We start from the raw sequence: 27,780 nt of genomic DNA on the forward strand, positions 1-27,780 counted from the left end.
AAGAAGCATGTTTGTTTATCTTTATTATTTGTATTGATTTCATTCGCAATTAAAACAAGTGTGAATATATACACCCAAAACCAATACATCACACCGCACCCCATCGAAGAAAACCACGCGACAGCTTGACGATGTAAAACAGGCCAAGTATTTGAGGTCAATTAACAAAGCTAGAAGAGTTGATAAAAGAAACCTAAAAGAAACGCGTTAAAAAGTGACAAAGTTAGAAATAAGAGAAAATAATAAAAGGAGAGACGGAATATGATAAGAACAAAATGAAACAATTCCTAACCAGTAAACACCCTTGTTACAATTACATAGGTAGTATTTGATATCGTCAGGTTGTATATGATCTCCAAACGCTTTGGTTAGGTTACTATAATGTCCTTGTGGATTTATCCTTGAAACCTGATGCATACTTAGCTGTCACTGTTGTAAGCAGTTGTAGAATTTCATCACTTGAAATAGTACTCTTTTTGTATAGATATATTATTTTCCTATGTGATTACTGGATAATTATTGAAATATTATAAAGAAACACATTTTTAAGCTCAGTTGCTATGATGACATCACTCTTCTGTTGCATTAAACAAAATAGCAAAAATTTTAAGAAATTCTTCGCGATACAAAATGCTATGAAAGATGTTAATTGTTTTGCCCTGAATATGCAGAGTTAAAAAATATATATATATATATATATATAATTCTACATTCAGCTTTAGTAAAACCCGTCTCCATTAATAGAGAAAAGCATTGGATTGAAGAAAGGTACACATAAATGTGTCTCGATGATGTATACTATTTAAACTTGCTCAAGTCTTCGACTTCGTGTGTGAAAAAAAAACATTAAGATAAGTCATATATCTACCAAATGATTGGAATGACGTCATCCTTCATTAAAGGGAAACTCTAGGCGATAACTTCAGTTTGAGACGGTACACACCCAATGCTGTCGGTCCAGGTTGTACTTCTATGAAACTTTTACTTTTTAAGCAGCAGAAGTTCATTAATTAAAGTGACTGGACTTAAAAGTCTAATACTGACAGACCATTCTATCCGTTCCTCAGATGCAACACGTAACTCAATAGGGCAAAAAATAACACTTTCATGGCTTACAATGACACGTTTATAATATAATGTAAGTTTGCAAGGATAAAATGGTGTCGATTGTCAACTAAGGGTGCCGCCCTAAAATGACCATGTTTGGGTTGAGTTGTTAGAATCGACCAAACAACGGATTAACATGAACATTTAGGCCTGTACTGAGGAGATGACGTTATCATCCATTTAGCCAGCTTACAGGAGCATTTATCTTTGTCATATTTTAAAGGTGAACCTCTTGCCAAACCAGAAGAGCCTGTAGCAAATATTTCTACCATTCAGTTTTTTATATATATTTTTTATGGACTATACGATGTATCAAGACTGTCATATCAGCCGATACACATATAGAACACAGTTACTCAGAACTGCATATCTTACAGTTTTGTACCAGAGTAAAAACTGGATCGTTCATGTTATCTATGTTATACATCCGATACCATGCGCTACTATAGGATTACAGTAAGAACTGAGGATATTTGTAATCCCAACAAATCCAGTCGTTTGTGATTTGTTGGGATTACACGTTTCCTCAGTTCTTACTGTAATCCTAATAGCACATTGCTACCGATTTATCATATTTATCAGCACGATCCAGTTTTAACTGTATGGTACAAAGTGTTAAGATTTACAGTAGTTACTGTAATCTCTGTGTGAATCGACTGGTAAGATATTATATTGCCTATGGTCATTCTTTAATAGCTGCTACACAGTTGCTCTTTTCTGTTGTCGTTTCATAGCTTCCATTGCGTAACCATAGTTCACGATCGACTTGCAAATTTCCGATTTAGCTTTTACTTTGTACTTGATATTTTCGTGATTCCCAGCTACGATTGCTACCTTACTCTCCCCAACACATTCTTCTTGCATCGCGTTTAAATGATCTCGGAAATATCTCAAATCCTTTTCAAAGTCTGGTCCATACTCATCCACCATTTGCCAAAAGGTTTCATTAAAGTGTGTATATAACATCATGTCCGCTTTATTCAGTTCTTGTATTTGTTCTCTGCTGCTGGAATCAGCCTGTAGAGGATTTGGTTGTTCTCGCATCTTAATGTACAAAATATCATCAAACTTCCAACAAAGTAGACGTTTTAAAAGGATCAACGATTCATCGAAATATTCTGTAATTAAAACTAAACTAAAAAGTGCTGAATAATCCTTAATCTTCTTACGAATAAAACTCGTATCATTTAAGTCTCCGTTTGTCATTGAAAATTCCATGTCACGAAATTGCTGATTGCAAACTATTGCGCTCCATTCTTTGAATTTGGCGGGAAACTTCAGAAACGCTTTCACCGGATCGGGCTCCCAAAATCGTAGCGGTTCGACTATTTTGTAATGATGAAAATATTGATACGAGGATAACCATTGGTCGACGGGATGACGTAATATCGTCATGTAAATTGTCGATGGATTCATTAGTTGGCGAAGTTCTTTCCAATTTGGTCGCATGTGAATGTTAGAGATATTAAATTGATAATTTTGGTAATCCCCAACCTCTACTCCGATAGGAGGTAGGAAGTCTGTGATATATGTTGGTTTGGATGGCGACATTATATGGCCAACCACTTGTTCCTTGTTCAGCAGAAAAGACAGGTTATTGGAAAGACCGTACCTGTTCAAAATATTACGTAAGGTGGTGCTGCCTGTTTTGTGCGTCTTAATAAAGACCAAATTACCCTTTGGTTCACAAGACGAGGAGTCGTTAGTTTGTGAAACATTAAGCCAACTTCTGTCAGGCTGGAGATTTGTTAAGCTACGGATAAAAAAAAAGAGAGAAAGAAAGAGAGAGAGAGGCAGAGATAGAGAAACACTATAAATATGCAATATTTTCTTTGCGGATCTTACGTACGGGGTATTATTCATCTATATAGTGTATAATATTAGAATTTTAGTGTTAGAATTTGTGGCGGAAATTGCTTTGCCGACTTTTTGACATGTCCACACATTTGGCACAGTGCATGTACACTTATGCCTCTCATACGACATTTTCATATTTGCTAATAGTAGTTGTACCAGAGGTCATTGTCTTAAACTCCAAAAGTCACAAAGTAGGATTAATATTCGGCATAAGTTTTTTTCTAATAGGATTGTGCATGAGTGGAACGGTTTCCCTGAGAAAGTTGTACTTGCAAGTAGTGTCAATGGATTAAGAATGCTTTGGACAAGCACTTTAAGCATTGTAATCGGGTCTGAGTGTTTGTGTCTTCAGTTTTTTCTCTCTCCTATAGGGTCCTTGATGGGGACTTGAGTGTCCCTCCTGATCCCTTTTTCTACTAAACTAAACTACGACGATAATATATGAGAGAGTAAATGACAACACAGAGACTCCCCTCCCATCCCCACCCATCTCGCCCTCCCCACCTCATCCACCCCTACCCATCTCGCCATCCGCACTTCATATTACATTTCCACCTTCTGGTTGATAAAACATATAACTCACACTACACGGTTTTTACACATGTACATGTGAACAGGGGCGTATCCAGGGGGGGGGGCGCAACAGGCGCGCAACAGGCGCGCGCCCCCCCCCTATTGGCCGTCACCAAAAAAAAAAGTTTAGCAAAAAAAAAAAAAAAAAAAAAAAAATTGATGACGACCTTTATATGTGAGATGTCGGTGATCGCTCAACCCCCCCCCCCCTTCCGTATGCTTTATTTTTTGTTTGCCAAAAAAGGGTTCTGGCGAAGTTCGGCGGCATAATAGTTTTAGAAACATAGATGGTAATTGTGTTTGTATTATCACTATAAACACTAAATGACATGCCAGCCATACTAAATTGTGCATTTTGTGTCCATATTTACTGGAAATGTTGCTTATTATTAAGGTCGAAAAATGGATCACATATGGCCATGGGCGGCGATCCTGGGTGGAGGGGGGATATATCCCCCCATGAAAATGGGTGGAGGGGATGTAATGCACCATATCCCCCCACCAAATGCCAGGGATAAGAATATTTTCATGCCTACATTTATGCATCTTCGTTAATGTACGGCTCTTTTTTAGCTTCATTTCTCGCCTACCATAAACGCAGTGCGATCTTTTCAAATAAAGCGTCTTTATAAAGCAAAAATAGTTGACTGTAGGCTTCATTGGCCCTATAACAACAAAATGTATTATTGCGCCCACGGTATTGATATAGTACATATATGCACCCTCATAGTATTCATATAGGCCCTATAGTAGGCCTACACACGTACATGTTCCCTCGAACAGCTGAGAATCTCATGTAACCAGGGTAATGCTTAATACACGTTTCACCTGGATGCCCTAGCAATCGGTACCTAGGAATGTAACTATGTGTAATTGTGTATTGCATGTGTATAGGCCTATAATAGCCTGCATGAGGCCATTTTCTTTATCGAATAATATAACAGAGCTCTCGAACATTCTAACGTTGCGCCTGAAACAAGATTGACAGGGGCAATTTTCCCAAAATAACACCCGAAATTAACAAAAAAAGTATTTTGGATCCTGATTATGAGATATTTTGGACATGACATCCCTAATTTAAAGTTGGGTATATGCCGCTTGGAAACCTCGGGAAGTGCCGTTTCCGGCCATCTAGAGGGTTTGTTAATCCCAAAATTTTCTTGTACGCTTCGCGCCAACTTATGGTGGCGCTACGCTTAGATAGTCAACAAGGTCATATCCCCCCCCCCCACTCGGAAGTACGGATCGCCGCCCATGCATATGACACCATTTTGCATTTCAGCCCTTCTTTGAAAGCAAAAATTGTACACCCCTCCCCTTAGACCCATCCCCCAGGACGGCGATCATTCATGCCTGGCGCCCCCCCCCCCTATTGGAAAATCCTGGATACGCCCCTGTGTGAAGATAGTTATAGTCCAACACGGACGGCAATAACAATTTAAACCTATTGTTACAGTTTGGGTGTTCAGCACCACATTCGAAAGGAGCTGTGGAAGGGGGGGGGGGGGGGAGGGAGTTGATAAGAAATGGAATTCCTTTTCGTTGCATATTTGATTATGACTTCGGCTCTTCAATTATGGCCTAATTAAAAACAGGGTAATAGTAAAACGTTATACAAATTCTTCTAACTGCCCCTTTATCGTAAATATAGGACTCTACCACAACAACCATGCCATATGTATATACCCTGTTAATTTGCGTATGATGTTTTTACACAGGCTGACTATAAAAGCTTCTTTATAACCCTATAAGAGCAGACATGATAAACGGTAACACCTAAATATATTCTTCTCAAAATTTAGACAGAATGGAAACGCGGTTATGTTTCATCACTGCTTCCTTTGAAAGAGACATTTTCGTATAGTAAAGATGTCAACATGCATGCCAACAACAATTCGAGCATATAACGTTGTATATTGCAATTCCCTCATTCCAGTATGCATACTGGAATTCCATATCTGTATATTGTATTTACCATGGTAAATACAATATGCTGAGCATGTAAGTTTACATTACAAGAAACAGATTAGTATTGGTTGGCGCATATAGGCTGCTATCTGCAACATTGTTTTGCACAAATTTATGCACACGGCACTACTGTGCCGTCTGTGGTGGTTTATAATTATTGGGCTTTATCTCAAATGAAAGACTCTCTGAATATGTAATACACATGTCATAAATATACCATATGTCTTTTTAACTGTTGAAACGCACCCACGAAATGAGCACAGAAACTTTATCATTTTGAAACATCTATATATTGCGTACCTTCGGCATAAATAAACCACCTACGTATAACTAGAAAAGACATCAATGAAACGAAGGAGGGAGCGGTTTACAACTATGTGATAAATATGGAATCAAAGTTATACGAGTGTGAAAGGTTACAAATTGACAGAACGAATTCTTTTACCAATCACTACGCCATTTTGTAAGTTGTAGCCAACCAAAAATAAGTGGCGCTATTGACTAATGCTAACGTTTAGATGTATAGTTAGGCTATGTTGTCTACTATGAGCTTGTAAGCTAAAGAAAAATATTATAATATATTAATTCTTTTCAGAAGAGTAGGTGGATGGATGGATGGATGGATGGAAGAGTGGGTGGATGGATGGGTGCAAGGGCGGAGGAAGCACTTTTAATCTGGGGAGCACCAACGTCGAATGGCACTTTGCAGAAATTCGATTGGACTGATGCAGCCTGATTTTTAGTACCCTTTATAACTCTTATTGTATTATCATATTTGCGTATACACATCACTCCATCAACGCCACCACCCGCCCCCCCCCCCCCTCAAGAAAACAATGCATACTAGCACTGCAATATCTAATGTGCAAATTGGGAAGCAAGGAAAAAGACAAAATGAGGTGAAATCATTATAAAGTCCAAGTCCCTGCACACGCGATCGAAACATGCATAAAAGCAAATGAAATATGTCAAAATACTGAAAGAAAATTAATTTTCTATGTGTTTTTCAATGGTTAAACTGATATTATTATGATCATTATTATTGTAACGACTTTTCCAATAACTATAACCAATTCGGAAGGGTTATTACACGGCAAATGATTGTATGTTATTGGCATTCGATGTAATAACCAACGCATGCCTATATGATATGCACATTAACATGTTGAACGCGCGGTTAGCGCGCGAAAAATTTTGGTAATATTTTTCGGGCAAGTCGTTACAGCCTCCCAAATCAAATTGGGCTCCTACGCCTGTGGTAGTAAACATTTAAAAATTCCAGAAATATTTCATTCGACGTGGGTTTCGCTTTGTAAACTCTTTTTTTATTTAGAAATTTTTATGTAGAAAAAGGGCACATTTTTAACCTGAGGAAAAGTGGGGGGGGGCACGTGCCCCCTGTGCCCCCCGGTTCCGCCGCCCTTGGATGGGTGGATGGAAGAGTGGGTGGATGGATGGACGGATAGGTGGATGGATGGAAGAGTAGGTGGATGGATGGGTGGGTGCATGGATGGATGGTGGATGGATGGATGGATGGACGGACGGACGGACGGATGGATGGATGGATAGGCGGATTGATGGGTGGATGATGGATGGATCAACCGTGATCACACTTACTTGAAAATAGATCTTATGTCTGACATGGCCACTGAATAGTGATGATCCATTCTTGGCTGCAAGAGAAGAACAGTGAGGAAAGAGGCAGACAGCAGGCCAGTCAACAAGTAACCGAAACGCTAAGAGAGAAACATATACAAATAATCATATCATAAGGTATATTTAAGTGACACATGCATATACAACCTATTTATAAAATGCCCGGACTTTTTGAGAACTCATTTGTTTTTTTCTCCTCGTAAACAGAGCGCGGGCTTATTGCACATACATACATACATACATATATATATATATATATATATATATATATATATATATATATATATATATATATATATATATGTGTGTGTGTGTGTGTGTGTGTGTATATATGTATATATATATATACTAGTCAACATCGCATTGATGAAAAAGCGCAAAATGGATACACGGTTGTTAACGTGATTTATCGCTTAAGGCCAAGCGTAATGACTTTTGCTTTTGTCAGCATTCTCATCGTTCTTCTATTTCTATGGTAACGACCTAACATGAAAAGGCCCTTCAGCCAAGTAGCGGAACGGGACGTAATGTTTATGTTTATGATACATTCCTGATAAGAAATATATAGGTAAGTGCATGAGAACACGTTGAATATCATGTTATGATGAAGAGCCTTTATTTATACTCACTTTCATTTCAACTGAATGATTAGTTTGTCATCTATGATCAACCTCCAATAACCGTCTTTATGGCCAGGATGAACTAATTCTGTTGATTAACAAACACAAGTGAATTATCTATGTATGATGTATTAACAATGTACCCAGTTTTACTATATAAACTGTGTATGTAACAGACGGAAGCAAGGCGCAATGTTGCCAGAGGCTGGGGGATGGTTAGGTCGGCCATCATGGATACGGTACCCGGCCAGGATCCCAAACTATCAGGGTTAACATGATTCGCCTGCTTGTGAATTTGTTAACAAATTATAATCAGCCAATATTATATATTTTCCATTACAATGATTCGTTACATCTTTGAATAATCTTTGCACTGGATGAATTTACTAAGTGACAGCACTTTCCCGTTGTCTGCAAGCCAAACGTCCATATACGGTGTATCCGCACTAGTACAGATCAACTTCTAAAGTCTGCTGTGGTAGACCGCCCAACTATATCACGCTATTATGGAAAAGTTTCTTGAGATTACGTAATCGACCTGCCTTGGTCGTAAAATGACCTCTTTTTACCAATTAGTCTGCAACGCCTACCACATATTTTTTCCTATATGGAGGTCTCTGTGTGAACGCTGTAAGATTAACTACATTGTAGACATGAATATATTTCCACCCATTGTTTACACAAAGAGCCTAATGGTGTTAAGAAGCTATGCAGGCTAATTGTAAAGCCCGAGGTCGATTTACGACCGTGGCAGGCCGAATACGTAATCACAAAACTTGCCTAGCTATAGTGTACTATAATTTGAGCCAATAAAGCAGATCTTTAAACTGTCAAATCGTTCTATTAGTATTTTATCATGCAAAAAATATATTTCCCAGATACTGTTATAAAAAAAATCGGTTACTCTTAACGTTTATAGGTATATATATATATATATATATATATATATATATATATATATATATATATATATATATATATATATATATATATATATATATCGCCTATATGAAATACAACATTGTTGTCATGCACGAGGATAGGTATGATTAGACCAGCCCTGTGTGTTTTTTTGTTGCTGTTGTTGCCATGGATGCTGCCATTCAGGCGTCGACTAAATCTGGGAATTTATATATCACTGGGGAGACAAACCTAACCGTAATTTTATAATGTATAGAACAGAGACCTCTGTATAAAGAAGAACTAGCACAGAGAGCGAAGAGACATCTTATTCTATTTGGCGGGAGATATCCTATTCCAAAGTCATGTCTGGGAGCTGTCATTTTGAATATATATGGCCCGGATGTCATATAGTGCCACTCGGGACTCTATAACCTTTAACTTCATGTCACTGTAAATACAGTAAGTGAGAACAGCGAAGCAACACACTGTGAGTATACTATGTCACCCTATAGCTATACTGTACCTGAATGTGAACAGAATGTTAGATATATAGAGTAATTATGTGTACATGATTTCTCTGTATATTACTATATTTCTATATATATTACTATAGTAATATGATGGGGGAGGGGTGGCGGGTGGGGTGGGAGGGGATCCTTATCTTATGTTTTGGACCGTACACAATGAATACTACATACTACATGAAGGATGTGAAATATACTCTCAGAAGGTAACGTTAGAAAACAAAGTTGATTTTTTCCCCTTTAAATGACATCGTTCGCATATATTTCAGCCACCATATTTACTAACATTATAAAAAGGAAAATAAGGAATGATGTAACTTCTTAAAATTTTATCTGATCTAGTCACGCACTGAACGTTTTCCCTTGGACTGACGATATGGGAAGAGGGGAGGGGGGGGGGGGGTTTGACACGCCACCTTTAAGGAAAGTACTGTTTACATGCCTACTATATATATTAGCAGCATGCTAAAATTTGAAGCCAATACTGAGGGCCTGTATACATAATGTGAGTAGTATTGTTGAAACTGTGATATCAGTGCTCAATGTTATACAGCTATTAACGTATCCCTGGTTTATATACCGGAGCAAAACCTTGTCTGTACCGTGCAATTATATAACCCTGTACTCTCTCCAAATAGAATGTCTCTCTCGATGTGCACGGTAACGCAATTAGGCCTATTTGAAGTATCATCATTCATGACACACGTAGACCAGAAACGCACACAATAACATACACAGACTGTTTTTTCTTGTGCAAACAGGTCATTTTCGACCGAGGGCTGGGATACTTACAGGCTGTGAACAAACGAAATTGTGTGTTGGAAGTGGAAACGAAGATTCCTCTGGGTAGTCCAATATATTCCACCACCGTGACAGCTCCCGATATTGATATCAGTACAAACAGCTATACAGCTACTAACGTATCCCTGGTTTAATCCGGAGCAACAGCTTGTCTGTACCTGCAATAACCCTTTACTATCTCCAAATGGAAAGTCTCTCTATACACGGTAACGCAATTAGGTCTATTTGAAGTCTCATCATTCATGACACACGCAGACCAGAAAGGCACACAATAACATACACAGACTGTTTTTTCTTGTGCAAACAGGTCATTTTCAACCGAGGGCTGGGATACTTAGTTACAGGCTTTGAACAAACGAAATTGTATGTTGGAAGTGGAAACGAAGATTCCTCTGCGTAGTCCAATAGATTCCACCACCGTGACAGCTCCCGTAATTGATATCAGTACAAAAAAGTTATACAGCTACTATTCAAACGTATTCCTGGTTTAATCCGGAGCAACAGCTTGTCTGTACCTAACCCTTTGCTATCTCCAAATAGAAAGTCTCTCTCTCTCTACACGGTAACGCAATTAGGCCTTTTTGAAGTCTCATCATTTCATGACACACGCAGACCAGAAAGGCACACAATCACATACACAGACTGTTTATTATTGTGCAAACATGTCATTTTCAACTGAGGGCTGGGATAATTACAGACTGTGACCAAGCGAAATTGTACGTTGGAAGTAGAAACGAAGATTCCTCTGCGTAGTCCTATACTCTCCACCACAGTGACAGCTCCCGTAATTGGAAATATTTCCTCATTTCGCCCTTTTTTAAATTTGTTTTAGTCACCGCATTACTAAGAGGTAACATAATACTTAAGCTGATGGACCCTGCAAATGACCCGGCAGATCATCCGTGCAGGCCTTCACCACGCATGAGAAGGTGACGAAAGTACCCCACCGAAGGCATAATATGCCATGTCACACAATAGGGCTGGCCATTTACAGGGTCACGTTTATGGCAAGCCATGTGGGACAAGCACCGCATAAAATATCCGCGTATTAACTTGAATATATACGCGTATTAATTCAAATATAAAAACGTATTTATTAGAATAATAATGAAGATCAATTCGAATAAATAAACGTTTTAATTCGAATATATACACGTATTAATTCGAATATAAACACGTATTAATTCGAATATATACACGTATTACATCATGCTGCAGTCGGTTGTCTAGATCAAGTTTGTTTGGCCTGGGTGTGTATGTTAATAGAGACTAACTTTGCAATCTCTCTCACTTATTGCACTGGCGAGGCTACAATGTAATAACTCTCGAAACTCGTTTGTGAAAGCTATAAGACATGCCAGTTATTGTCTGATTTAATACGCGTATATATTCGAATTAATACGCGTGTAATATATTCGTATTGATCAGTGGCGGAGATTTCTTGTCAGAGGTGGGGGGGGGGGGGGGGGTTGCTGGCCATTGATGAAATAAAAAGTCATAACTGCTTGCTCACTATCTAAGTGGAGCGCCACCATAAGTTGGCGCGAAGTGCACAAGAATTTTTTGGCAAATATTGCCTCCCAGATTGCAGTAAATGGCACTGCCCAGGCCTTGAAAAGCTGCATTTAACCAGTAGCGTATGCAGGATTTTCTAACCCAGGGGGGGGGGGGGCGCGTATTACTATATAAGCGGAGCGCCACCATTGGTTGGCGCGCAGCGTACAAGCAAATTTGTGGTTTTGGTACCCCCAGATCACCGGAAATGGCACTTCTCGGGCTTGAAACTGACCAACCATATGTACACTTTTGCCTGAGAACCAAGTTTTTTCCAAATACTTTTTTTTTCTCATCTATAACTTCGTCACCAGTCACACATCATGTTCGACTTCATCACATATCCTGTGGATTGTTGCTTTTGTAGGTGATTCTTCATCCCGGCCCACAATATCCGTCAGCCCCACTGTTCAGAATTTGAAAATTCACAATTCTCGTGAATAAATTCACTTCAAAACATACCCATAATGTTGCACAAAATATCATCTATGGACAACCGATATAGAAAAACCTCCTTCAAACCCTAACAGACGGGTCAACATTGCACGAGTATATATGATGAAGAATGATGGTTAGGGAATTTTCGAAAATTCAGACGATTACTAAAAAATTTCGTTGAAGGAAATAAAAATATACCAGATATTTCCGAAACCGAACACTACACACATCGACAGTTTTGAGCATGGGCGCAGATCAGTCTTGGATATATGGTGGGGACGCGTGTCTGTTCTATGACACTATCTATGCGGAGCGCGACCATGGGTTCGCGCGTAGCGCACAATTTTTTTGGGCAAATATACCTCCCAGATCGCCGGAAATAACACTTCCCAGACCTAATGATGCTCCTAAACCTCCTTAAGTTTTAGATCTCATGGCTTAGAAATTTAGTTTGGAGAAATACATGGGCGTCTGCAGAAAGAAAATCAGGGGACAAATAATCCAAGTAGACTTTTGTATATACGATGGGTGTGGGGTCCTCTCCCAGAAAACAAATATAGACTGCCGCAAATGCGATTTCCGTCCTATATTTAACAACTGTGGATAAAATACAATAAAATAAGAACTGCTGCATGTCTTTTGCACAATGCTGGATCAAACTGCGCCAAAGTTCAATACAGGGGAACTTGAAATGCAGCTATTGGTCAAGACAAATTGGTGGGGACACGGTATATCACGTCCCCACTACTGAAAAAGTTGGTGATGGGGACGCGTCCCGCTGTCCTCACCAGGATCTGCGCCCATGGTTTGGAGGCTGTTTATCGTGGAACGCCATTTTCATGCTCAATGATATAATGTGATATCTGCTGTTTGCTTTAAAAATTCGAATAATTTTGTCACTGTTCCTCATTCTCTTCCCGTTTTCTTGCCGTATTTTCTACTCCATCCTTTTCTCCTTTTCTCTCTTTCTTCTTTTTCTTTTCCTTCCTTCACCTCGTTGAAGTTGGCAAGTGTATACAGTTCCAAAGCTATTCAACAGCAACAAAACGTTACTTTGTGTATGTCTGTTGTGGGGTGAAGTTAGCGCTATGAGCTACAAGTTCCAATGCGCAGGTGGGGGAAAGGGGCTAGAAATAATGTGTGGGTCAATTCTAATTCGGTTTTCGGTCGTTAATTGTTGATGTAGTCTACCAGGTAAAAGGTTGAAATGACTTTAACAATTTCAAATTTAATAATTTGATTTATTACGCCATTTGGAGCACATAACATAGGCTATAACAGAACATTACTGGCAAAAACTAGGGGGGGTTGATTGTGTTGGCCAACCCCCCTCTTCAAAAAGTGGGGGGGTTAAAACCCCCCCCCCCCCAACCCCCCCTGTTTCTCCGCCACTGGTATTGATACGAGGATATATTTTGCGGTGTTTGTCCCATATGGCTTGCCATACACGTTGTTGTAGTTACCTAGCTAGATTGATTACTGATGTACACATAATCTGAAAGTCGTCAGCATGCAGGCCTATTGGACAAAAACGTCAGTGCTTCAATTTTTCAAACATATTTTGTTGGAGGTTTTGACTGCCTCTTTTATGATTCATATGAGGAGTGTTCAATGAGACAAGTTAGACTCTCAGTGCAGGGAAATTATTTGATGATCGCAGTAAATACTTGATGAAGCGAGAGCACGACTGTGACCTAATGGCCATTATTTGACTTTTGGTATAGTGGCACACTAATGACATTGACATGGCGCCACAGGAGCATTGGTGTGAAACCAGTCACATGCAATTTGGCTTCATTTTAGAAATAATTGCTCCGTGGTGATTGCATGGAATTAGTGTATCCTGTCTGAGCAGGGATCTACGTATTCTATACGCATGTAACCCTGTTGAAGTATAAGCTCCCTCGCAACATGATTGTTACCTGTTTAGACGGAGCAGAGATAGCCTTAAACAGGGTTTTCGTCCGTCGTAAACTAGATAAATACGTCGGGAGCTGGCCTTTGAAGTTTAGCGAGTGTACATGCGTATATGGTAGGTCTATAGGTACATATCTTTGTTAGTGAGAAGACCGAAAAGCAGACAACGTTTCAGTCCCTTTTCAAACTCACAAAAATTCAAATTCAGTTTATTAACACAACCTTGTGTAGACCCAGGCTGAGTATAGAGACCTAATTTATAGTTTAAATAAATATACATTAGAATACATCAATTGACAGATACAATAATTAAAGTATTTTTTTTGGGGGGGGGGGGGCACGAACAACACCCTATAGGCCTCCTTTAAAAGAAGTAGTATACGGATATACGCAATGGATCACATTGCAGTGCGAATTGTACGACAATATTTTGGCGGGAACATTGCCCCAACGTTGGGCAAATGGACTATAGGATAAACGTTGGATAAATGTTTCAAACACCATTTTACCCATAATGGTAAAAGAATTAACCAACATTTTCTTAAAACATCTGTACCCAACAACTTTTTGCCCAACGTTTTAAGAGTGTAGTTTGCTGGGTCAGCTATTTAATTTCCTTGTTATTACAATATTCGCTACCTCCCACCGGATGGTGTAATTAACAAACAGTTTGCACATATATGTACCTACTATTACTGGAGTTCACGAAAACATGCTTTCGGTATATAGCTTTCCAGTGGATTTCCTCAACCATTCTGTATATATCTATATATTGTAATTTAACCGTCTTTGAATCATTACTACGGTATGCAGTCAGCTAGTCTTGTTTACACTGTTTAATCTGTTACAGTGGTTGCAATAAAAAGTTGAATTGAATTGAACTTATTCATACACTATAGAATTCTGCTCGATGAGGCTCGGTACAGCAGCAGTGTGGTGAGGAGCATATTGAATTTTCCATATGTACATGTACATATAATCACATCCATTAATACGGCAGTTCAGCTCATCCGAAGGTTTATGCTAGCACGGTAGCTTTATTAGTACGGTGACTTCGCCCAGCATTCGTTATGTCTGAATTGACTGCATTGAAACATATATACCAGTATAATTAACTATTCCACACCCGGTCCACTAATTGCGCACTATAACAGTCATCTGTTATGCACGTGTCATTTTTGCTTAGGCAAGTTGAACTAGACTATAGGCATGATATGTAATGCACTGAAAGGAGGCACAAACCCATCCATCATCATTGTAAAGTTGTTAAGACATGCAGGGGCGGATCCAGGGGGGGGGGGGCCGACCCGGCCCCGGCCCCCCCTTTTTGGAAATCAGTTGCGTTTTTTTTATGTGGGAGTACTTTAAATTCCTAATAGGCACAACTTGGTGAAAGAAAAGCCTAATATATATCCAGCTGTTCTTCCCTGAAACGCGATCGTTTTTATTCCAAATTTGAAACTAAGGCAATTACCAGGCCTACGCGACATCACGTATTAATTAGATACGGCTCAGTACTATAGTGCTGACTATTACTGTCAGGGAAAATCAATGCACAGTTAGCAAGTATATCATAATTATCTGAATGAAACGGGGTGTAGGCGGTTTAACACTATCTAACGCAACGTAGTCGCCAAGAACCTGAAGTATTTTTAAGGGAGGGCCCAAGGAACATGAACTTATAGCATGCTCCTCGTGGTGAATCATAATTGCACCTATTAGGTGAATTGAGTGTACTGTTAATAGTAGGAGAGACTAGTGTATAGGTTCTTATGACCAACTAGACCGGTTTCTGCTCTCAAACTTTATAGGAGCTTCATCAGTAGTAGCCTTTGAATATTTTATATTCGGCCTGGGCGTCTCGTTCTCAAAATGCATCTATTTTCTGTGCACGAGTTTTTATGGGCTCATAATGCAGCTATAAGAGCATCTAAAAGAGCTTCGTGTGAACCTTCAGAGTCAGCTGATTCTTCGTTAGTATGAAACCTTGAGTTAACAAGTAAACCTTTGAGATTTTGGTTTTATTTTTTGATTTATTATATTATATATAATAATTTGGGCGCTGTCGGCAAAGTTTGGGTCTGTCGGCAAAAGGAGAAAAGGTGAAGAGAGCGGAAGGGGAAGAAAGAAGGAAAGCTGAATAAAGAAAAGGAGAACGGGAGCTTCTTTATCGGTTATTTCGATTTTCCAGTTCTTCATCTGATAAACTCATTCACCAATCCAATCACCCGACGCCTGCAAGTTAAAAACCTCTCTGCAAATAACTGATAATGTCACGGCCGTCAGTATAGCTACTGTAGCCAGGCTCAGCTAGACGAGTGCCAGAATCACCGGCAACTCAGTGAAAGAAATGGAATTAAAGGCTTCCGTATAGGCCGTAGCCCATGAGTCGTGCTATCGTGTGACAACGTGTTGTTAATATCCTATGTTCAGAATGACGTCATCGCAGATGTCATTCGTTCTCCGTGGAAAACTTAAGGACACGGCTCACGAATTGTACACGATTTTTAACGTTTCTCGCTTGTATATCAATGAATGTTGTTATTTCTCATTACCGGAAAGTTTTCTGAACATTTTCATCACGAAGTTTCACTATTTCAACGATCGGTGAAAGAGAAAACACAGTTCGATAATTGGTCCCAATTAATTCTTCTTCTGCCGACTGCCATAAAAATAATATCGAAATGGAAATTCTACGGTGCAAAATTTGACTTAAAATATGCACCAGATTGCATCTAAGGACGTTTCAAAACTAAAAATTTTCCAAAGGGGAGGGGACACCCCCTCCCCTTAGACCCCTCCCCCATTTCAGTCACCACTTCCAGATCCGTCGGCAAATCAAATTTGACTTAAAATATGCACCAGATTGCATCAAAGGACGTTTCAAAACTAAAAATTTTCCAAAGGGGAGGGAGACACCCACTCCCCTAAGACCCCTCCCCATTTCAGTCACCACTTCCAGATCCGTCGGCAAATCAAATTTGACTTAAAATATACACCAGATTGCATCTAAGGACGTTTCAAAACTAAAAATTTTCCAATGGGGAGGAGACACCCCCTCCCCTTAGACCCCTCCCCCATTTCAGTCACCACTTCCAGATCCGTCGGCAAATCAAATTTGACTTAAAATATGCACCAGATTGCATCAAAGGACGTTTCAAAACTAAAAATTTTCCAAAGGGGAGGGGACACCCCCTCCCCTTAGACCCCTCCCCATTTCAGTCACCACTTCCAGATCCGTCGGCAAATCAAATTTGACTTAAAATATACACCAGATTGCATCTAAGGACGTTTCAAAACTAAAAATTTTCCAAAGGGGAGGAGACACCCCCTCCCCTTAGACCCCTCCCCCATTTCAGTCACCACTTCCAGATCCGTCGGCAAATCAAATTCTCCACACCCCCCCAACAAAAAAACCGCTACGCCCCTGAATAGGAAGCAAGAAATAATCCACAAATTCCGATACATTTTCGGTCGGTGATCCGTTTCCGCTTATTATCAGGCCCTCCCTTAAAAATACTTCAGGTTCTTGGCGACTACGTTGCGTTAGATAGTGTAAAACCGCCTACACCCCCCTTTCATTAATAAGTATATCATAATTATCTCATTGAATATATCTTGTTTTATGTTTATTCTTTGGGTGAATCTGGTGTCATAATTTCCGCGCAAAAGAAAAAACGAATCGACGCAATAATAGTGTATCCATTGTACATGCACTGTTGAGCGTTCTTAAATATGTGTCTATCGAGCAAAAATATGTGCACAAAAAAGCGTGTCTGCAACGTATCTGGTTTTTCTAGTTGCGAAATGTTTCACCATTTTGCATCTAAGCACTCACAATTAACCAAAAATTTCCAAGGGGGAGGGGGCCCCTCCCCCTAGACCCCTCCCCCAGGACGCAGATCACTAAAGTGCTACCATCGGGATGTCGGCCCCCCCTTTCTCAAAATCCTGGATCCGCCCCTGACATGTGTCAGACACATTATAGCTCGTCCTTTATGTCACCTAGTAAACCCCTCTTTTAGCCGAGTGGAAGTGTTCCAAATGACCTGAAAATTGCACGTGTTGTACCTGTTTACAAATTAATATAGTCAAAAAGAAGAAAGACAAATACAGGCCCATATCTGTTTTACCAGTATTCTCAAAAGTTTATGAAAAACTAGCATATAAACGGCTGTTTCAAATCCCTCTCATAATGTAACGTATGAAAATCAATATGGTTTTCTTCATGTGAAGTCCACAACTCATGCTTTAATTAATTTTACTATTCGAAAAACGTCGACTTTCTTGTGGAATTTGCTTGGACCTTTCCCAGGCATTCGACACACTGGATCATGGTATACTATACTCCATAAGTTGCATCATTACGGTATAACTTCGGGACTCCCACTTAGAAGTGGTTCAGAGATTATCTTTATAATAGACATCAATTCGTTCAGATCTCAACTGCCCAGTCTAGTTTGTGTTCTATCAAAACAGGCGTACCCCAAAGAACCTTTCTTGGTCCCTTTCTATTACTTCGATTTACCGCTTGTTAGTTCTAACTTTGTTAGTTCTAACTTTGTTAGTTCTAACTTTGTTAGTTCTAACTTTGTTAGTTCTAACTTGTTAGTTCTAACTTAGTTCTAACTTTGTTTAGTTCTAACTTGTTAGTTCTAACGGTTCGATTCCCCGCCGACAGCAAGGTGTGTCGTCTGGCAAGGGTGTTGTTCAATAACAACTTCCCGACATGGACGTTAAATGAATGTGTGCCGAGAGATTGGCTTCGGTCAGCTTGCGAGTCTATAAGCCTCCATGGCTTCTTTCGCGAGTTCCTGCTTGCGGGAAGATCACATATACATACATACAACTTAAAATGCAGATGACACAAAAATCTTCTACGAAAACAGCAATTATGAATCTCTCATTGATGGTGTTAAAAAGGGAGTTAGATCTTGGTTACTAACTGGTTCAAAGCAAAAAGATAAACTATTGAATTCAACTAAATCAAAAGTTATCTGATTCCATCCTATACAAAGAAATATTGACAATAGGAATGACGGTAATATTATTATTGATAATAACTTAATTTCATTCTCTGATTATGCTACTTTTTTCGGAATTACAATTGATCGGAACTTGAGTTGGTCTCATCATATTAATAGTACCTGTAAAAAAATCTCTAGAGGGGCTGGAATTATTTATAGACTGAAAAGGATTCTTCCCATTGGGGTACTGATAACCTTATATGATAGCCTTGTGCTCCCATTTTATTACCTATTGTGTACCTGTTTGGGGGTATGCTGCTGCTATCCTCACAAATAACATTCCTTTAATTCAGAAAAGAATTGTTCGTTCCATTGCCAACGAGTATTATTTGCCACCATCTAACCCCCTTTTCAAAAAAATTCCGTATTCTCAGATTTGGAGATATTGTTGATTATCATATGGCTATATACTTATTTTTAAAGCTTCAAATAGCTTGTTGCCAAACTCTGTTGCGAGTCTATTTACCAAATACACTCATGATTTTGCTACCAGAAACAAGATGGATTACATTATCCCCTATTGAAGACTACTGATATTTCAGCATTTCATTACTTACACAGGACCTTCTGTGTGGAACAATTTATCAGCATCACTAAAACAAATTAGGACTATACCATTATTTCAAGCGAAAATTGAAAGAACATTTGGTACAGAAAATTTGATCTTTGTTGTTTGAGTTGCTACTCCGTTTGGACGGAGGTGTGGGGGGGGGTGTTTTTTTTATTTTTTTATAATTATTTCCAAATCCATATTACCATTGCTATTTGTTTTATCTTACATAGAGGGATCTACAACTTCACAAGTTTTTAGTACCTTTCTGGTAGAACTCCTTAGCCATTCTTTCTTATCTTATTATTCAATTCAATTCAATTCAATTCGATTCGATTCGATTCAATTCAATTCAATTCAATCCAATCCAAACCAATCCAATTCAATTCAATTCAATTCAATCTATGTGATAGAGATAACTGCCACGCAGAACAACTTCCCCCAAATAGCTAAGAAAATTCTCATTTCATTTGTGACATGTCACGGATTTTTATGTTCTTTCACACAAAAGACTGGAGACTCTATCAAATCTACTAATGACACCATCAACCAAAATGTGTTTCTATTTATGATGTTGCTCATATTTTTTTAATTTAAAAAAAAGAAACTTTTTTCTCTGTAATGGAGATGTGTTTTGCAGACGTTGAACCTAAAATATTGAAGCTCTTTACACGGCCTAATGATGCGGCATTGGTTTAATTGTCAACATTGTCAACATTCTACCATGAAAACTTGAAAAGAAAAACAGAAAAAAAAGACCAAGAGAAAGTAGTAAACTGTTGCTGATCTTATAGTGTCACTATACGACATCACAAAATTAGACAGCCTCCAGACACGACGTTTTGAACTTGGATAAATCAATAAAATAAACAAATATAAACATAATTCGTGGGTTACAACCTAAAAGCAAGTATAGGCCTACATTTGAAAACATTTGAAATTTTGTTTTCATGCTAAAATTTTGGGGCCAGTACTGATGTATACATTCCCCTATTCAATGTAAGAAAACGGGAAACCTTTCACCCAACTTGTGAGGAATCCAAGTTTCCCTGTGTATGCGGGTTAATTTGAAATTACACCTGAAAGTAAACTAAGGTAGACCCCCCCCCCTCAGTGACTACAACCATGAAGGTAGAACATACCCCCATGCTACGACCCGACACTTATTCCAGGAAACGGAGCCACCCATATGATAATAAACTTTATATCATTTCCACGAAACGTCATCACAAGAATGCTACATGGAACCGGATTATCTCACCAAGTATTTTTTGTAATACAGAACCAAAAAGTAAGTAATAAAAGTAATGATATTTACCTGCCTTTTTATACCTAGAGGTGCTCATGATGAGTAGATGATACATATTTATTTTGAAGCCAATCTCCTGAATGTTAATAATTTGACAGGGCTTAGAGCAATCGACTTTGCAATTGTATACCTGATTATAATCAAACCTGATGTCATTGGTAAAGAATGAGGGCACATATTGGTGCCCTAATTTGCATAATATTCATAAAGGGACATAATTTTGGCTTGTAATTGTGCGAACTTAACAATGTTAAGGTGGATAGATGTCAAACTATAGATTTCATTTACGTGATACTCATGAATCTTGATGAGTGTTGGGCTAACACTCATGCATTAAGATCAATAAGGATCCAAAAGTGTTTTGGTGGCATTGTTAGAAAGTAGGGTACATGTGGTTACATTCCGAGTATGATTATGAGAAACACCTCAGTTGATTCATTGTTCAGAAAAGTGACTTGCTTAACAATCTACAAAATATACTTTTGAAAAGCCATCGGGGAAAATGGCCCTGTGAATTACAGTGTTTACCTCCGCACCACTTTACCAACCCACACCATCCTCCTCCCCCGTCCTCCCCCCACTCCCCAAGTTCAATTGTGGGCCATATACAGTTAAGGGTGCATAATTCCAAATTCATTGTTTTACATTTTACGTGGATGCCTTTTACTTTTCAAGTGTTGTAATTTGTACTACTAGTTGCTGTATGGTTTAATCAAAGTGTATATTGGTGGCGAGGGGAGGGGGGGGGGGGTTCCACTGATGCCATATTTCTACTTTTTTTTCTGTGTGCTTAAATAGTTTGTAAAGGGAAATATAAATTTAATTCCACTGATGCCTTTCAAACATGTTATTTAATGACAGAAGACACTTTAATTATTACATTGCATTTTGGAAAACTTCATACAATTATTTGATCTTCTGCCCAAAAGTTTCTTTCTCAACGTTATTTTTAATAAAAAGCTATTAAAATCATTCGTCATTCAAAGTTGTGAAATAAACAAGTTGTGAACTTTGTGAGCCCCCCCCCCCCCAAACACACACACGCCATCACCAACGCATAGTATCATTTTCTGCCTCCGGCAAGGAATCAGACCAGAAAGCCAGCAGCCTTACTAGTGATTCCTCGCCTTAAAAGTTTATCCTGGAGCAACTGAGCTAAATGTGTCCTAAAGTCAAGTACCAGAACCACATACCAGATAACTTGATCATTGTAAAGGCCTTACCGTTCTGAATGTTGACGTCAGATAACAGTCATTAGTCAAAGTGCAAAACCCTCTCAGCCACTTAAACGAGGAAATGTCAAATCCAAAACGCCAATTTGTGACACGGGATAACCATTCATCATAGAAATAATTTAGTTTGCAAGCGTAAGGTTTCCAGACTCTGACCCTCTGTTGAATTCAAACCATCAGCATCATATATGGGCAATTATATATGGACAAATATCTGTCACTATTAATTTACTTGTTGTAATAACAAGCAATGATATAAGGGCAACTATTATAGGTTAAGGTCAAGCGTTTTGCGTCAAAGTAAATCCCTGAGGTCTTATGACATCTTATACAGCATCTTAAACATGTACCAATCAAGTATGGTGAGGGTATGGATGTATACCAAGACAGTGAGAGCAATGCGGAAATATTACCCTGACATGGTGTAAAATCAGTTAATTATTAATTAGATGCATTCAAATGCAAATCATTCTCAATTTCATAACAATAATATCAATTAAGCTCTGACCACTTATGTGCTTTCCTGTACACCTTGTCCTTGGCACACATGTCATGCTGAAACCTAAGGCTTATTACTGGCCAATCCCTAACTAAGAAGAAAGGTTTTCAGGCATTGAATTCTGCTAGCCGTAAACAACCATTGACTTAAAGCAAATTAGAAGCCTCAACTTGAAAACAAAATTCTCCATGTACAGTGCATATAACGCTTTAACACTTCCCCGCTTACTGACCTCAAGTGACCTTTGATCTTCAGAAAGGATAATTGGGCTCTTTTACTCATTATAGGAAAGTCATATGATGTCATGTTTTAATTTTCCAGAGTTATAACCTCTGCTGAACCCAAATGAAATGTACCCTCCACCAAATATAAAAGGGTTCTTGTACTCATTATAGAAAAGCCATATCCATGTATATACCAGCTACAGCAGTTTTCAATCTGGATATATCGTATTTAAATAGTGTTCAGGTTTTGGCACCTGGTGACCTTAAATGAACTCTGACCTACATCAAATTGTGTACAAAGTATACAATACACAAGGTCATCATACCTTGCATATGAGCTCCTTTCATGTTCTGGTTCTGGAGATTATACTCACTTTTGATATATTCACATTTTATCCTTTGCTCAACCCAAGTGACCTTTGACCACCATAAACAATAGGGTTCGCTGGACTAATTACAGGAAATCTACATGTCAAACATAAGAACTGCATAGGTGACCTTCCTTGAGATATGAAGTTTACAAGATTGTCACACTTTTCCCCCTCTGTTGACCTCAAATGACCTTGTAATTCATGAAACACTGAAGATCGTCTATTCACCAACGGCAAGTTACACACCATCTCTGAACTTCCTGCAACTTCTACTTCTTGAGATCAAGGGCGGCGGAAGCACTTTTAATCTGGGGGGGGGGGGGGCACCGACATCAAAGGGCACTTTGCAGAAATTCGATTGGACTGATGCAGCCTTCTATTTAGTACCCTTTATAACTCTTATTGTATTCTCTTATTTGCGTATACACATCACTCCATCAACGCCCACCCCCCCCCCCCCCCCCCTGAAGAAAATATGCATACTAGCACTGCAATATCCAATGTGCAAATTGGGAAACAAGGAACAAGTTTTCTTTTAAGACAAAATGAGGTGAAATCATGCAAGTTGCTAATGTAGGAATCTTCCGAATTAGAGTTTATTTCTTGTTAATATCTTAACAAATTTGGGGGGGGGGGGGCGCGTGCCCCCTGTGCCCCCCGGTTCCGACGCCCTTGCTTGAGATATTGTGTGAATAATGTTTTCAGACTTTGACCCGTGCTGACCTCAAATGACCTTTTTCCCATACCAACAACAATTCAAACCTGCAGTTCTTCCTAAGGAGAACGTATATACCAAACATGAAATGTATCCCAGTTATCCTTCTGAAGTTACAGCATTTTACGAGTATCAAAGACACACACGCGCGCGCACACCCACGTACGCCATCTCACAATCACATAGATTCCTACCGCTAGAAATGAAATATAACTATAAGATGGCTGATTCTCAAAATATGCATGAAAGATAATCCGTCATTTGTTGGAAAAAAAACATACTAAGCTATTCCACATTGTATTAGTTTGCACATACTGTATGTTACACCAAAGTCGTATTTCCTTGTATATATGATAGCATGGCTTCCGAATAGCGCTATCTAGCATATAATTTTTGAGGCCTATACCGGATAAGAGATACACGTACAGTGGTGGTTAATACTTTATACGATACCTTAATAGCATATATACAAACAAACAAAATCTCTCTGTAAATTTGACGTGTATAACCCTTGGAAATCAAGATGAGGCCGCGGATACCGTGTGTCGTAACCCTATGGGTGCTGAAGCATAAATCCCCTTATTATATATGCATGGAGCTTACTCCATGCTATATGACAGTAGCCTATAACTCACCGTGTTGTCCCCAAAATACATTGGTATATGACAGATTAACAGTTGATAATTATAATCAACTGTTATACACTCTGGATAAGATAAGGCACGCCCTCCTATCATCCTGTAACCAAAGGTAACTCGGTTTACAAAAGAGAAGCTAATGATAATTAGTGAGTTATATTGGTATGGGATTTCAATATTGATTAGCATTGAATATGGTAGATAGGCCTACAACCAAACCTAATTCAAAACTATCCTAATAAATGAATAAATAAATAAAAAAATAAAAAATACTAGAGCACACAGAAACGTCTGCTAAGGCTTTTTATTCATATGTATATATTGATATCATGCAGGTTTATCGGCGATCACTTACCAATAATGGAGATAGATTATTATCATAAAATCGTGAAACCAAATCGTAACCCCATCATAACGGCTGCTCCTTTCTCTTTGGTTTCGCTTCTTGTTCCTTCATACATCCTTTTCTGCGTTATTTTCCTTGACAAAGAGTTCTCTACACATAGCGCTTATGGATTAGATAAGGCATTATGTATTTGCATATACCAAATGCCAAATTATCATCTACTGACATTCCCTGTCTTCCAGGGTCTTGATATTCCAGGGTCTTGTTGTTCTGTTCACCTGCCCCTCTGCCCGATAGTTTTATAAATGATTAAAACTGCTTCCACATACATATACATATCTTCCGCACCTGTGTCGACCATAAATGTTTAACTTAATATGTAACACACCCCGTTAACTCCTTTGTTTAATGTTATTATGGTTGCTCAACTCTCAGCAGTTAACGCTCATTGACTCTACCACAGAAATTAATGCATAGAAGCCACATCGCATCTGTTGACAACAACTACTCTTTGCAGCTATTTGAAGGTCATTCACGCCATCTTGAAACACCCAAACAACGACTCGCGCTGATGGTGCCTACGATTATAGTAACGATTTTTCGACGAATCCTGATCTTATCGTCAAAATATCTTTCATTTTCACACAGAGAAACACTTGATGCACCCAAATTAGCTCCAATTTTGCGGAGAAGAATATACTATATTGAAATGAATTATAACTCACGGATATTTAGCCACTACTTAGCCTGCAGTTATTCTTACTTTAAAAAAAATAAAAAAAATCCTGGCATGTTATCAAATGTTGTTCTACCTTACGTTTGGCCCTTAATTAGATACATAGGGCACAAAGCCCAGCCGTCGGTAATGTTCACCAGCTAATTTTGATTAGACCGAAATATTATATGGGAGACGGTTTTACAGAAATTTTTGACACCCCGGGCAGCAGGTCCCCCGAGTTGAAGGGGCACCAACAATTTATGGAGGGGCACCGATAATTTAAACGAAAATCCACAATACTCACGTGCTGTTATTTGTGAAGGTTTGTTCATATGATGGTGGGACAAATTAAGGCCGGGATGGGTATGGAAGAACACATGATAGTCTGAAAGTGGAGGGGATATGCCCCTGGGCCACAGCCCTGGCTACCGGACTGCTGGGGAGGGTTAATATTCAAATGGAGTCATATAGCGGCTACTTTAGACAAATGCTCAGTGAATGATAAAGACTGATATACACTGCAAAGTCATGATGAGGTCAAATATTTTTATGACAAATTAAGTCTACAAAAAGTTGGTGCTTGAAGTGAAGGATCTTCGAAACATTGCTGCATTTTTTACAATAAAAAACAGTGGCGGAGCTAGGGGTATTGGTCAAGGGGGGCGAGAATGGTGTGTAGGGGCGCTTCCGACACTATCTAAGCGGAGCGCCACCACGTGTTGGCGCGGAGCGTACCGAAATTTTTTGAGTATAGATACTCCCTAGATTGCCGGAAATGACCTTTTCCCCCCTTGCTAATTTGCAGATAAACGAAGAATAAATAGGTGTCATCGTCAAAAAATGTGAAAAAGGTCAATAGGTAGATGAGAGCGCAACAAAAAAGTCAATAATCGCGAATAAGTACAGGGGGTAAAAAGCTGAAAAGGGCGCCAGCAGTACATTTGAGTCCGTCAGAGGGGGGCATCCGCCCCCCTGACTGTATGGACGCTCCGCCACTGCTAAAAAAGGTACTTCACAGTAATGAAAAAACCAAGGTGCAGTCATTGCTGTGTGTAAGTTAATGCAGGTGCTATGAAAATAAGTCAAAACCCACTCACATCACATCTGGAAAACGATTTTGGATAGTACGTCCCAAAATATATTTCTCTGTATACTTTCTGACTATTTTCAATGGACGTATCAGCTATATATTGTCCAAGTAGATACAGGTATATATATACTTGCAAATTAAAAGTCAAGACGAGAAATTAAAAGGTCTAGGTAGCCTCTCTAAATATATCAAAATCCCCCCCCCCCACCCCCGCCCCCGCCCAATAAAGTGGGTATGGGTATTTTTTATGTCGCTTAACATTGATTGCGTTGATGTTTCACTTTTTTTACAATTTTCATGTCTTTGTTGGAGAATATTAAAGCTACAAGGCACCGTCTTAGATGTAGGCCTATAAATGGGAGTGGTTAACGCCGGTGCCTTTCAATCAAGGTCCCGAGTTCGAGTCACTCCAAAAATTAATGTATGTCGTCCAGGTACAGAGTTGTTGACAATTGACAATTCATAATCATGGACGTTAAATATGAATGTAAAAGACTGACTTCGGTCAGCTTGCGGCTTTGATAAACCAATGATGGCTTATTCGCGAGTTCCTGCTTGCAGGAGGATCTAAAATACATACATACATACATACATACATACATACATACATACATACATACATACATACATACATACATACATACATACATACATACATACATACATACATACATACATACATACATACATACATACATACATACATACATACATACATACATACATACATACATACATACATACATACATACATACATACATACATACATACATACATACATACATACATACATACATACATACATACATACATACATACATACATACATACATACATACATACACACACACATACACACATACATACATAAACGTGTATTGCAGCATCTTTAGCAGTATGACACAGTACATGGTTGTCTACTTACAAGTGGTCTCTTTCTTCTGTAATATGATATTGATTCCATTTTGCAAATTAATATCCAACTTCTCTCAGATGTCTTCGGTAATGCTTGGTGACTCACACGTTTACACTTTTAAGTTGTCGTATATTACCATTTATCACGTATGATCATACCCCAAGAAAGGATACATACATGTATCACTCTATATACAGGAAGGGCAAATGATGCTGCGCTCTGCAGA

At 38.8% G+C, this 27,780-nt stretch overlaps 1 protein-coding gene across 4 annotated transcripts; it reads right to left on the reverse strand.

Annotated features, from left to right (window-relative positions):
* Positions 1-27,717, reverse strand: LOC139980464 (galactose-3-O-sulfotransferase 2-like). Of its 4 annotated transcripts, none has more exons than XM_071992079.1 (4): positions 27,564-27,717; positions 7,791-7,869; positions 7,123-7,241; positions 1-2,860 (listed from the first exon to the last, which is right to left on the reverse strand). In XM_071992079.1, the coding sequence occupies exons 2-4, from the start codon at positions 7,794-7,796 to the stop codon at positions 1,807-1,809; spliced, it is 1,179 nt and encodes a 392-aa protein (XP_071848180.1). In that variant the 5' UTR covers positions 7,797-7,869; positions 27,564-27,717; the 3' UTR covers positions 1-1,806. The 4 variants fall into 4 exon arrangements, with proteins under 4 accessions (XP_071848180.1, XP_071848179.1, XP_071848181.1 ...); XM_071992078.1 differs by lacking the exon at positions 27,564-27,717 and adding an exon at positions 24,839-25,232; XM_071992080.1 differs by lacking the exon at positions 27,564-27,717 and adding an exon at positions 10,352-10,956.
* Positions 27,718-27,780: the final 63 nt, after the last annotated feature.

The sequence above is a fragment of the Apostichopus japonicus genome, chromosome 15 (assembly GCF_037975245.1).
Source record: "Apostichopus japonicus isolate 1M-3 chromosome 15, ASM3797524v1, whole genome shotgun sequence".
Classification (NCBI taxonomy): domain Eukaryota; kingdom Metazoa; phylum Echinodermata; class Holothuroidea; order Aspidochirotida; family Stichopodidae; genus Apostichopus; species Apostichopus japonicus.